This window comes from Cardiocondyla obscurior, linkage group LG04 (assembly GCF_019399895.1).
Source record: "Cardiocondyla obscurior isolate alpha-2009 linkage group LG04, Cobs3.1, whole genome shotgun sequence".
NCBI lineage: Eukaryota > Metazoa > Arthropoda > Insecta > Hymenoptera > Formicidae > Cardiocondyla > Cardiocondyla obscurior.
In genome coordinates, this window is record NC_091867.1 from 227121 (window position 1) to 240903 (window position 13783).

Genomic DNA, 13783 nt, shown 5'->3' on the forward strand with positions numbered 1-13783 from the left:
CTTTCAAAAATGAAAATCCGGCGCTAGCCCACCCCTTTTCCAAGGTTATAAAACCGCGTGTTTCAGCGGGACTCGCTCTCATTCAGTCTCTAAATTTTTTCTCGATAATATTATTGTTACTGTGTGTGACTTGTGACTCACTCCTGAGCCGATTTTAATAAAGAAGTTGCAAGGGACTCGTCCGAGAGCAACCGAAGACATCGAAAAGTAAGTCTCATTATTTCATTTAACCACATTACTTTCTCCCCTTTTAAATGATTCCACTAAAATTCTAAAGTTCTAAAATTCTTATTCTTAAAAAATGAATGACGTGGGTATTGCCAGGGTGCCGTTTGCGCTTTCCGAAGTAGGTATTTCTCTAGAATCCTTTGGGTTCTTCCTTGATTCGGTTCGGTTAATGGGTCTCCTCCTGTCAGAGGTTACGATATGCTGCCAGTAAATGGTGACTATCTAAACCTTAGCTCGAGTGATGGCCTATCCGGACAGAGGTACCGGGAGAATTTTCGAAGCAATCTATTGAGAGATCCGGAAGGAAGAATGCGGCGTGTTGCCCTGACGTATTTCCCGCTTTAATCATTTTATTAAAATCAAACTCAAATTGATACCTTTTAGTGGAATCAAGAAATCTTCGATCCATTAAGAAAAGCCGCGCCCGAAGAAATCGTAAAATACGTGAATTGCGAGAACTGGTTCAAAGTTTCTTTGTCCAGTTCTTATTCGCGGCAGCGCCAAGGGAGGTCACACCGGAACCTCCGAAAGTCAGATCAGAGCGGTCGTGGTCTCCTCTGCCCATCGTACCTCCCAACTCACCGAGTAACAGCGAAGACATTGAGTCAGAGAGGAATACTCCGGCGCGAACACCATCGCCGTCGCGTTCAAGGTCGACTTTATCGCCTCAACCTGAGCCGGAGCTGTTCCGCCCTACCACTCCGTCCTATACTCCAGACGTTTCCTTGAATTCCTCCGGACCTTCTCCTGGAGTTGCTCCTAGAGCATCCTCCTCTCCCATCCGGTCACCGACTCCTTATCCTGGGGAACCCGAGGAGGTCGACTCCTTTGCCGAGGACGAAACCATCTCCTGGCATGAGCTTGACAGCCCGGAACATTCCCCTTCCCCTGCCCCGAGCGTAGAGTTCCTGGAGGAGCAAGAGGAACCGAGAGAAGTCGTAGACCCTCTCCTCGAACTCTTCCGGAGCACCTGCACTCCGTGGACGGATCCCGTCCCGGAAAGGGCCTATACAATAGGCCCCGACTCCTTTGATCCCGAGGAGATCAGGAGGGAAGCCAGAAGGGCGACTCCTGATCATAATATTCTCATTTATTATCCCGGGGTGGAACATCCCTTCCTGGCTCCGATCAGGTTGATCGACAGGGTATTTCCGAGGTCGACGGCCCGGAAAACAGAAATCGTAGAGATTGATTTAGAGTAATGTCTTCCATCTTAAATTATTATTGTTAGTTTTTAAATCCTATAATTAATACATTTCTTTTTCCTCTTTTCTTTTTTTGTAAATTTTAAAATGTTTAAATTATATCTTTTATTAAGTCCTCTTCCTTTTTTTTTTTATATCATTATCTCACTAAATTCGTTTAATCTGTTTTTTTTTTCTAAATTTGTATTTTAATTAAGATTAAAATTGTCTACTACATTACTGAAATCTCAGAAACAGTTATTTCAACTTAACCTAAGTATCCTTTGTTGCGAAAAACCACCTCAAGTTCTATCCCAGGGAATAAGAATTAAATTTCTTTCCCTAAAAAGAACAAATACTACGCGCTAGTTTCTCCACGCAACCGACTCGAACCCATTCCTAGTGCGTTTACGCGTGGCCTTCCAAATACGCGCCACGCAAGGATCGGCTATTACGTCACTTTCCAAGCCCTTTCCTCCTCCTTACCTACTCTCGTGATTTTTCCTAAGCATCCGAGTAGCGGTAAATGAACTCACTCAAAATTTCCAACCTTTGACGTAACAATGGATGTACGGAGTTCGTTTTTCGATGACCGTCGGGGTGCGGGCTGGAGGGGGCCGTTGAACAACATGTTTATATCTTATTAATAAATTTTATTTTCTCTTGGTACAATAATGTCTCATTTATTCCACTCACTTGCGACTATCGGCTAGGTACTTGTGACTACGTTCGCGGCTGCTCCTTGTCTCCGCGAGGAATAGTGATATTCAGCACGCAACGCGTCTCACATTACGAGTGAAATCTGTGGACGGGCGTTAAGGACTTGACTACCTGCCTGCGAGTTCCGACTCGCCGATATTTAATGTGACGCTGGTTCTTCAACGTCAGCAGGTTGTATGACCGTAACTCGGTTACTCGGCCAATGCAACCTTAGTAATTTCGGCAATAAGGTCTCGCAACTGTTCTTTTTTTTCATTGATATGTTTATAGTTCTTTTATTTTCATCACTTTAAATGGATTGCTGATGCAGCCTCACCTGATTTTCGTCGTGAGATCTTATGCCAATATTTTGTGTTACTTTATTCTCGTAATTGGAGCTAGGGTTACAACCACAGACTTCTATATTATAGGCTAGACCGCTAACTAGTTCCTTTAACTGTTGTCAGAAAATATGTACATTTCTCGCGCATGTGCAGTATAAGGTTCAGGCATAATGTCATGCCATGTTGTTTTTAAAGGTTTAAATTGTGGTGTGAATATAGCTGTTTTCGTAATAAACTAAACCTTATATTGCGCATCCTTTTCTGCGCAGACAACAGCTTTACATAAAAGAAATGAGAGAAGTTAGCGGTTTAGCCTATAATATAGAAGTCTGTGGTTACAACACTGTGCTCCTTCTATCTGCGTGCGACTTCAGTTCATGATAGCGCTCGTTACTGTTAACTGAACAGTTGTGTTGTGAATAAAACAATAAGGAAATAATAACAGCAGTCGCTGTGCAACGTTTAATCCTTTTGTAAAGAAAAAACACGCAAAGAAGTTACGTCCTCGCCGTACAGAAGCATACGTTGTTCTAACCACAGTGTATATTAGTTATATTGTATTTGCACGGACTTTCCGCCGTATTAGATTCGCTATTTTAAATTTTTGAAAACAGACTTCAGATTTGTTATCGGCGACCCCAAAAACCCTTAGTTACTTGATTTTGTAACTATCTTTAAAATAATTTGTAAAATAGTTGAGCTTATTCTCAAAATTGATAACAGTAATTTCCACTCTTTAAACGGCTCTTGGGCCGATATAACGAAATAAGTGTTCAATCGTTTTCCATGCACTACTTGAATGCCAAGTTTCAGGAAAATCGCCGTATAACACTTTCCTAGTGTTATTTGTAAACGTACCCGGATTTCTTGCAATATCTGCACGTGACTGTGAGATTCGATTGCTAAAATTTTTATTAGAGTAATTCGAGTTATGGGGAGCAACCGGTGGTCGATTGAATTTGTGATCATTACGCAAAGCATCGGTGGTATATTTAATTCGATTTTACGAGAAATTCTAATTAAATCCATTTCGAACTTTATTATTTATTTTTGCAGCATTTGTCCTCTGTGTGTTCGCGTTTTTGACAGTACTGGCAAATGACAGGTGCGGTTTTTATTTGACGCGTTAAAACTATTTTTTTGGAAAGTGGTTTTTCGACGTGCACGACGAGTCTTATCATAGATTTTGATGTTAATTCTCTCTCGATTTCAATAGCGCATTTTTCGATATTTTTGAACGTTCCTTCTTTTTTGTCTCTATTATGCTTTTATTGAAGCCGCAGGAAAAACTGGTTTTCAGGTGTTGGTTAACTAAGACTCAAAATTTGTCGCTTATTGCTTCTGCTTTTCTAGTTTGCGCGTCTAATATTCTTTTTTCTAACTCCCAAACTCATTTCGCGAAAGAGACGATTTTTTTTTGTACAGAAATGTCAACCGACTTTAAGCTTCGTAAATGAATTCATTAAGGTTGTATTTTGTCCGAATAAGTAGCGTAGTTTATATGTTTTATATTTGGGGTCGGTTTTGTTGATGGTTTAGAAGTGCGAATAGTTGATTTGATGATTAATCAGAACCGGATGGTAAGATAGGCCGTCGGAAGCAAGAAGAAAATCTAAGTTCTGTGCGAGTTTAGACGGGTCTTGATTTAATACAAGAACCTGCTTGATTTGAAACCGAATCTGTTTAATTTGCTTTTTTTCCTGCGCGTTGTGTGATTCGTGTTGTTATATAATAAAAATCTTGGAAATGCCTCTACGCTCGATACACTGTGGCAGTGATACGCCTGCTCACTACGATCTTTGGCAGCAAAAAGGGGCCCTGAGATGCTTCTTCAAGAGCACTTGTATACTCGCTACAAACGCTGACTTGTCGTGGAACGAATTGATTACATATTAAGCACACTGGTTTGGTGGTACAAAATTTACTTTTATTTATTACTATTCAATCGTTATCCTTTACTCATAATAAAAGGCGTCGAGAGAGAGATAATAACTACTGCAGTGTACAGTCACCGGCAATAATGGCCTGTCGCACTGCGGCGACGGCGGCTCCCGTACGTGAGGTGGGGTAGTGTGCGCGAGACCTCACCGCGGATCGCGTACGTGAGGCGCGGAACGCCGAAAGGAGCGAGAGGACGGGGGAAAATTTGGTGGGGGGCGTTCTCATGCTCTCTCTCGCTCGCGACCCGTGAGTGTGAGAGAGAAAGCATGAGTGAACGCTAAGGAATTATTATAGGCGCACCTTCGCTCTCTCTCTTGCACGCGTTCGTGTTTATACGGGTAGACAAGGATAGAAGTATATCGCAAGAGTACGCTATTAATTCTAGCGTATACTTTAAGACATTTCGCGACTTTTAACATGAGTATTTAATTTCGATTGTTAAAAATCGCGAAATGTCTTAAAGTATACGCTAGAATTAATAGCGTACTCTTACGATATACTTCTATCCTTGTCTACCCGTATAAACACGAACGCGTGAAGAGCGAAGCCGTTCCATGCTTCTCTCTCACACTCACCGGAGCGAGAGAGAGAGAGGCCCCCGTCCTCTCGCTCCTTTCGGCGTTCCGCGCCTCACGTACGCGATCCGCGGTGAGGTCTCACGCACACTGCCCCACCTCACGCACGGGAGCCGCCGTCGCCGCAGTGCGACAGGCCATTATTGCCAGTGACTGTACCTTGGTCTGATTTTTATATAGAGATAGCCCCGCTCTCCCCGCCAGAGGTTTGGACCTACCTCACCTAAATTTCGCGAAAGAGAAAGTGTGTTGCATCAAGACTTTTGTGCTCACGCGTGATCGGCGTGCGTCTGCAATTTTGATATTTGTTTAAAAATAAATGCGTCAGAATTGTCTCGGATTGTACAATACTTACAAGTAAACATTCCCAAGTCTGACTCTCCGATTTTAATGAAACTTGGTACACTTTTAGAGGAGCCAAAAATATTAGACACGTATTTTTTATTATCGGCATTGGTCAATGTTTTAGGGGTGAAATCGACCCCCAAAGTTGGGGGAATTAAGGACGTATTATGATGTTTTATGTATGAACAACGCACCAATCGGCATAAAACCAATTGGAAATTGTTATGTTAATTAATAAAGTTTACAATACTATATTTTCCATATGCACTTGCTACAAAAGGGCTAACCACCCCTAAAAGTTATATTTTTACACTTTTTTAACTGTAGCAGAATAAATTATTTATCGATTGTAATGAAGTAAGACTCAATATAAAGAGCCAAAAAAAAATTAAGTTTACATGTTTTTACTTCTTTCTCATAAGCCTAAATTAAGGAGTAAACCATTTCTTAAAGTATATAATCTTTTCCTGCCGTTTTTTGGAGAAATCCGACAAAGAACAAAAGGAGAGTAATATATGTTTATTTTTTGTGTTTTTCGTATTTTATTAAAAAAAATTTTTTATTTTTTGTTTTTAATTTAAAAAATTATATTATTTTTTTATTGTTTTTAATAACATTTTTTGCGCATATCTTATGTCTAATTTTGACTCGCTATACTTTTTACAAAAATGATGTACAACATCTTTGTGCATAAAAGAATTCTTTTGTAATTATCATTTTTTGTAAAAAGTATAGCGAGTAAAAATTAGATATAAAATATGCGCGAAAAATGTTATTAAAAACAATAAAAAATTAATATAATTTTTTTAAATTAAAAACAAAAAATAAAAAATTTTTTTTAATACAATACAAAAAACAAAAAATAAAAATATATTACTTTTTTTGTGCTTTGTCGGATTTCTCCGAAAAACGGCAAGATATACAAGAATGGTTTACCCTTAATTTAGGTTCATGAAAGAGTAAACATGTAAACAATTTTGGTGAGTCTTACTTTATTACAATAGATAAATAATTTATTCTGCTACAGTTAAAAAAGTGTAAAAATATAACTTTTTAGAGGTAGTTAGCCCTTTCGCAACAAGTGCATATGGAAAATATAGTATTGTAAATTTTATTAATTAACATAACAATTTCCAATTGGTTTTATATTGATTGGTGCGTTGTTCATACATAAAACATCATAATACGTCCTTAATTCCCCCAACTTTGAGGGTCGATTTCACCCCTAAAACATTGACCATTGCTGATAATAAAAATACGTGGCTCCTCTACCAAGTTTCATTAAAATCGGAGAGTCAGACTTGGGAATGTTTACTTGTTAGTTGCAATACTTCTGTTATCGCGACAATTTTTGTAATTAATTTAAAATTTCGAGACAACGAAAAGAAGGCTGTAGAAACCGGTATATAACACCGACGCGAAAATAATAAAACGAAAACAATAAATAAGTTAAGGCAGCGTGAGGCCAACGACCGACCGATATATAGATCATAGAAAAACGGCCGAGAAGATGTATACCACACCGAGGGGTTATCGACCGCCCCAAGGTAATTCGACGCGAACCGACGACAAGGTCCTTTGTTTTCGGGGCCAATAAATAGACGAGCATAAACACGCGCAAGTCAGTCGTCACAAAAAACTATAACGAAATAAAAAATTGTTAACCTCGTCTGGCTCGGACTGTCTGCCCGACACTGGACTCGTACCAATCTCTCGTTTTTTTGAGAGGAGTAAATATAATTATATCGCAAAAATATAATTTCGAGAGTCCGATTCTTTACCATTCCGCACGAGATCTCCAAGGAAGGGAAGGAAGACTCGTTCAACCGAACGAGTGAGAACGGCCTCGACAAGTTTCATGGTCCTTCGAGCCGGATTCCAGCCCGGCAAGGCGACCAGTGGACGAGCGGGGAGAACGGTTGGAGCCTGATCGAGAACGGTGATCCAGGAGTCCGTTGGAGGGTCAACCGGAGACGACCGCGCGGACTGTGGACGACAGACTTGACGAGAGCTGCTGAGGAGCGGAATCGGAGAGCCGTAAAGCGGTGAGCTGCACAGAGTCTGCACCAGTCTTATTGTTTCGATATTTCGGCTTTGTAAGCGTGAGGCATCGCGAAAGTTAAAATTTCTTAATTGACGAGCGCGGATAATATTGCGACATGGCGACGACTAGCGGGTCGTCGAGCGAGGCGGCATCGGCGGCGGCGGTCGCGAACGCGTTAGCGCAGCTAAGGCGACGTCGAGCCACGATTAAAGCAGCGTGCACACGCATAGAAAATTATGCAAACAGCGTGTCAGTGGTAAACGACGCGGTCCTAGTTCAATTGCGGGAACGACGGAAAAAGTTGGATTGCTATTGGGATGAATATAACGCGATTCAAATCCGAATTGAGGACATAGACGAAACCGAAGGTAGAGACCGCGAAACCTTTGAGGAGGCGTATTATAAATTATGTACGACAATTGCGGCTCTCGACGCGACGCCGATACGCGCGTCACCGACGCTGAGTGCGGGCGGATCGAATGGTCAGGAGGCCGCGGGCACGTCCAGTCATGTCAGGCTGCCTAAACTAAACCTACCGGTATTCGCCGGGGGGTATGAGGAATGGCTTCCGTTCCGCGATATGTTTCTTACCGTCGTACATAATAACGTTTCGCTCGCTAAAGTACAAAAACTACAGTACTTGAAGGGAGCGTTATCGGGCGAAGCGCTGGGCATTATAGATGCTCTCGAAATTTCCGACGCAAATTACGACGCGGCGTGGGCCTTAATCGGGGAGCGTTATAATAACGAGCGAGCGATTGCGTACGCGCATTTGAAGGCGATAATGTTTTTCCCGCCAATAGTCAGGGAAGACGCAGGCGAGATTCAGCGATTGTGCGACAGCGTGTCGCGACATTTGTTAGCTTTAAAGGCGCTGAAACGAGACGCGGACAGGTGGGACGACATCCTGGTATATTGGTTGAGTACCAAGCTCGATCCGACCACCTTGAGAGAGTGGCACGCGTCGCTCGCGGGACCGGAATTACCCACATTTAAAACATTTAAAGATTTTCTGACGCACCGCAGTCGCGTGCTGGAGGCGATTCCGGGAAAAGCAGCCGCGGTGCAGAAGCGCGATGATTCGCGCGTGATCACGCGGGCCGGCAGCAAACGACAGGCGTTACACGCGGCAGCGGGAGCGATCAGCTGTGCGTATTGCCAGGGCGAACACGCGGTGTATGCGTGCCGCGAGTTCGCCGGGCTGTCAATCGAGCGGCGTATCTCCGAGATAAGAAAAAGGGGCCTATGCTTGAACTGCCTTCGTTCCACGGCGCACCGGGCTGCCCAGTGCCCATCGGGCAGTTGCAGGTTGTGCAAGAGCAAGCACAACTCCTTGCTTCATATAAGCCGTGGGGCAAGCGAGGGATCGAGGGGTCGCGAGGGGCAGCCGACATCCGCGGAGGGAGCTTCGGGTGCGGCGGCCGGGGAGACCGCGGCTCTGGTCGCTCGCGAGGTTGCGCGGGGGGAGGACTCGGGCGTGCTTTTGTCAACGGCGATTCTTTACGCGGGGAATGAAGGAAATTCGCGCCGAGCGATTCGCGTATTGTTGGATTCCGGCTCGCAAATAAACATGATAACGACGGAGGCCGCGAAATTGTTAAATTTGCGTTCGCGCTCGGTGGATCTCACAATTTCGGGCGTTGGGAGATTAACGTCACGCTCCACACGGGTGGCACGGGTTTGGATACGCTCGCGTACGAGTTCTTTCGAGACCGAGATCGAGTGCGTGGTGGCCGATCGGATCACGGGCCGGATCCCGGCCGTCTCTCTGCGGCGCGGCATGATCAAAATTCCCGCAGGCATTCAACTGGCGGACCCCCGGTTCTACCGGGCGGACGCGGTTGATATGCTCATCGGCGCCGAGTTGTTCTGGGAGCTGGTGTGCGTTGGGCAGATGCGCGCCACGCGCGACCACCCCATGCTTCAGAAGACGCGCCTGGGATGGGTCCTGGCCGGACGATCGGTTAATGCGCGCGGAGCTCCGACGGGAGCCTGCGCCTTGCATGCGGTAATTTCGGACGCGGAGCTGCACGAAAGCGTGAACAGATTTTGGGAGCTCGAAGAGATCGCCGGGGCCTCGCGTGAGACCGCGAGCGAGCGCGCGTGCGAGGAGCACTTTCTCGAGAATGTACGCGTCAACCGGGAGGGTCGATACATCGTAAAACTTCCGGTGAAGCCGAATGCACTCGCACTGTTGGGAGAGTCGCGGAATGTGGCCCTGAAACGATTACACGGCGTGGAGGGGAAATTTCGGCGCGATCCGCGATTTAAGGGCGCATATATCCGCTTCATGAGAGAGTACGCGCAGTTGGGACACATGCGACTGATTGCGCCTCGGGAGCGTGACGAGCCGGGGGCGTTGTACTTGCCGCACCACGGTGTGTTTAAGAGAGGCGATGCAAGCGGAAAACTGAGGGTCGTGTTCGACGCGTCCTGCAAGACGAGCCGGGGGTGCGCGTTGAACGACGCATTGATGACGGGCCCCACGATCCAACAGGATCTGGTGGCTATTCTAACCAGATTTCGCACGTGGCGTTGCGTTTTCGCGGCCGACATCGTTAAGATGTACAGGCAGATTCTTATAGACGAATCTCAGACGAAGTTGCAGCGCATTTTATGGCGCGAAAATGAGAACGAGGCAGTTCGGACATACGAGCTGCGCACGGTAACGTATGGCATGACGGCGGCACCGTTTCTTGCCACGCGTTGCTTACTAGATTTAGCGAGGAAAAATGAAGCGGCGTACCCGATAGGAGCGAAGCGTATTGCACGCGATTTTTATATTGACGACCTGCTCACCGGAGCAGACACGGTGACAGATGCAATAACAGCGCGCGAGCAAATCATTTCAATATTACGACGCGGCAAATTCGAGTTAAGCAAATGGCTCTCGAATCATGCGGAGTTAATACCACACGACGAACAAGGCGAGAGCCAGTTAGCGCTACTGGCCGAGGAAAACGATAAAAAGATTTTAGGGATCCAATGGGATTCGCGCAGGGACGAAATAATAATCGAAGCAAGCCGAAATCCGCAGGGAGAGCGAATCACCAAGCGTGCAATTTTGACCGAGATCGCGAGCATATTTGACCCCCTCGGTATAATGGGACCGCTGATAATAGTTGCCAAGTTAATCATGCAAGAAACTTGGCAAGCCCAGGTAGAGTGGGACGAGACGCTGTCTCCCGATCTGCACCATCGATGGTCGAGTTTTCGCGAGCAATTGCAGATTCTGAGGGGTGCTCGGGTGCCGCGCTGGGTGGGCTCGGAAGCGAGTAAACAGGTGCAAATTCACGGTTTTTGTGACGCGAGCGAGCGCGCATACGGCGCTTGCATATATCTGCGAACAACTGGAGCGTTCGGCCAACACCACGCAGCGCTGCTGACGGCTAAATCACGCGTTGCACCCGTTCGGGCGGTGTCGTTGCCGCGGTTGGAACTCAGCGCGGCGGTACTGTTAGCAAGGCTGATAGAAAAGCTTCGCGAATCGTGGCAGGTCGAAAAACGAAAATTAATACTTTGGTCGGACTCGACCATCACGTTGCAATGGATAGCGTCGCCGTCCCGAAAATGGAAGGCCTTCGTGGCCAATCGAGTGGGCGAAATACAGCGTCTTACGCGAGCGAGCGACTGGCGGCATGTGCCGTCCACGGACAATCCCGCGGACATGTTATCGCGCGGCGTGAGCGGGAGGGAATTAAAAGACTCGTCCCTGTGGTGGAACGGTCCGTCCTTCTTGCGATCGGAGGAAACCGAGTGGCCGAATAATTTAATAAAAATACCAGACGAATTGCCGGAACAGCAACGTGCGGTCGCCGCGGTGGCTGCCGTTGAGAGCCGAGGCATTATTCGGGACCTTTTGATACGAAAGTCTAGCCTTAACCGAATCGTGCGAATAATCGCTTATTGCCGACGAGTTAAATGCGCGAGCTACGAGAGGCCGACGGGGATCACAATTTCGCCGCGTGAATTCGACGAGGCCTTACGGGTTGTTGTGAGAGAAGTGCAGCGCGAGGCCTTCCCGCACGAATATAAATTGTTACAAGAGAGGCGCGAGTTGAATAGTCGAAGTCACCTCCTCGGGCTGACTCCGTTTTTGGACGAATCGGGAATAATACGCGTGGGCGGACGATTAAAGAACGCAACAATGAATGTCGATGCAAAACATCCCATGCTGCTGCCGAAACATAGCGAGCTCACAACCTTGATTGTACGTGCGGAGCATGTAAATGCGTTACACGCCGGGGCGCAGACCACCTTGGCGATGGTTCGGCAAAGATTTTGGCCGATCGCGGCTCGTGCCGTGGTGCGAAAGATAGTGCGTAACTGCGTAACATGTTTTAAATGTAAACCGAAATTTTCGCAAGCGAAAATGGCAGATCTGCCGGGCAAGCGGGTTAACGTGGCGCGACCGTTCACGCACACGGGCGTAGATTACGCGGGCCCGATACTGTTAAAAGAGCATAAACGGAGAAACGCAAAATTAACGAAGGCGTATCTCGCGATTTTCGTTTGTTTCACCGTGCGTGCGGTGCACATAGAAATAGTGAGCGATCTAACATCCGGCGCGTTTATAGCCGCGTTTAAGCGTTTCATATCGCGGCGCGGCAGGCCCGAATGCATGTATTCGGACAACGGCACGACTTTTGTGGGTGCCGAAAAACAGCTGAGAGAAATGTTAGACTGCGTGCGTAGCGAGGCGACGAGCACCGCGTTGCGCGAATTCCTAAGCGAGAGGGGCATAAGTTGGAAGTTTATGCCACCCTACGCGCCTCACTTCGGCGGATTGTGGGAAGCGGCGGTAAAGTCCACAAAAACGCATTTAAATCGAGTAGTAGGACAAGCACATTTAACATACGAAGAAATGTATACGTCTTTATGCGAAATTGAAGCGATTTTAAATTCGAGACCACTCGCGCCGATTAGTGCGGATCCAAACGATCTAGAATGCCTCACGCCGGGTCATTTTTTGATTGGTGCGGCGCTGTGTAGCCTATCGTTTCCAGATTTTACACATGTACCAGAAAGTCGGCTGCTTAGATGGCAACGAGTGGAGCAGATGCGCCAGCATTTTTGGAAGCGGTGGAGTGCAGAATACCTCCACACTCTGATCCAGCGCACGAAGTGGCGGACGGACAGGGGGACACCCATCGGCGTGGGACAGTTGGTGGTGGTGCAACAGCCGGGACTGGGCCCTCTGCAGTGGTTGCTGGGACGAGTCGAGACGGTGCACCCGGGGCCCGACGGAGTGGTGCGGACGGCGACGATTCGCACAAAAAAGGGTGAAGTCACCCGGCCGTCCACGAAATTGGCCGTATTGCCGTTAGATCCGGACGAAAATGTAAAGACGGTAGCGTAATGAATATTGTAACCTTTGACGCAACTGACTGCAACTTATAATCAAAGGACGAAATGCATTGCAAGCAAAATTATATTCGTTGAAGGACAGCCCTTCAAGGGGGGCGGGATGTTATCGCGACAATTTTTGTAATTAATTTAAAATTTCGAGACAACGAAAAGAAGGCTGTAGAAACCGGTATATAACACCGACGCGAAAATAATAAAACGAAAACAATAAATAAGTTAAGGCAGCGTGAGGCCAACGACCGACCGATATATAGATCATAGAAAAACGGCCGAGAAGATGTATACCACACCGAGGGGTTATCGACCGCCCCAAGGTAATTCGACGCGAACCGACGACAAGGTCCTTTGTTTTCGGGGCCAATAAATAGACGAGCATAAACACGCGCAAGTCAGTCGTCACAAAAAACTATAACGAAATAAAAAATTGTTAACCTCGTCTGGCTCGGACTGTCTGCCCGACACTGGACTCGTACCAATCTCTCGTTTTTTTGAGAGGAGTAAATATAATTATATCGCAAAAATATAATTTCGAGAGTCCGATTCTTTACCATTCCGCACGAGATCTCCAAGGAAGGGAAAAAAGACTCGTTCAACCGAACGAGTGAGAACGGCCTCGACAACTTCTTAAAATGTTAAAATTTGCTGGCTTGTAACAGTTTGCTCCTTTCCTTGAAAAGAAAGTTTGAATTGGGAGTCTGTGTCTGTAGAAATTATTAAAAAAAAGAAATTTCTATATTCAGGAGACTTATGTGCTTGTGGGGAATTGTTTATGTCATTACGGTAGTTACAGTTCGACTCGAAAAACAGTACTTATTTTCCGCAACACAATCCAAGGAAGACCTTGCCCATGTTAGTTTTGATATGGTTTTTCCATGGAACTTAGGGTGAATGCCAACGTACGGACTTGAGGTGCTCTAAGGACGTTGAGACCACGCAAATTCCCCCCTTCCCTTCTCCCTTGTCCGAAATTATTTAAAAAAGGAAATTGTGGATCGAGCGGTGTGAGGTCGTACATTGAAGGCGTACATTTGTAACACGGTAATTTTTGTCGGTGGA

The 13783-nt window shown here is 46.1% G+C and overlaps 2 protein-coding genes across 2 annotated transcripts; both read left to right on the top strand.

Moving 5' to 3' along the window:
- The first annotated feature begins 7475 nt into the window (after window positions 1–7475).
- On the top strand, window positions 7476–8440 carry LOC139101924 (uncharacterized). The gene is made up of 2 exons (XM_070655436.1): window positions 7476–8270; window positions 8387–8440. Exons 1-2 carry the CDS (start codon window positions 7476–7478, stop codon window positions 8438–8440), a joined length of 849 nt encoding a protein of 282 aa, XP_070511537.1.
- Window positions 8441–9206: 766 nt separating this feature from the next.
- LOC139101925 (uncharacterized) lies at window positions 9207–12719 on the top strand. Its single transcript, XM_070655437.1, has one exon. It carries the CDS (start codon window positions 9207–9209, stop codon window positions 12717–12719), a length of 3513 nt encoding a protein of 1170 aa, XP_070511538.1.
- The last annotated feature ends 1064 nt before the right edge of the window (window positions 12720–13783 follow it).

Excerpts from the sequence above, each read along its gene's own strand:
- LOC139101924 (XM_070655436.1), top strand. The coding sequence starts at position 7,476 with ATGGCGACGACTAGCGGGTCGTCGAGCGAGGCGGCATCGGCGGCGGCG. Across the intron at positions 8,271-8,386 it reads ACAGGTGGGACGACATCCTG|TCGCGTGCTGGAGGCGATTC; the intron begins GTATATTGGTTG and ends GACGCACCGCAG.
- LOC139101925 (XM_070655437.1), top strand. The coding sequence starts at position 9,207 with ATGCTCATCGGCGCCGAGTTGTTCTGGGAGCTGGTGTGCGTTGGGCAG.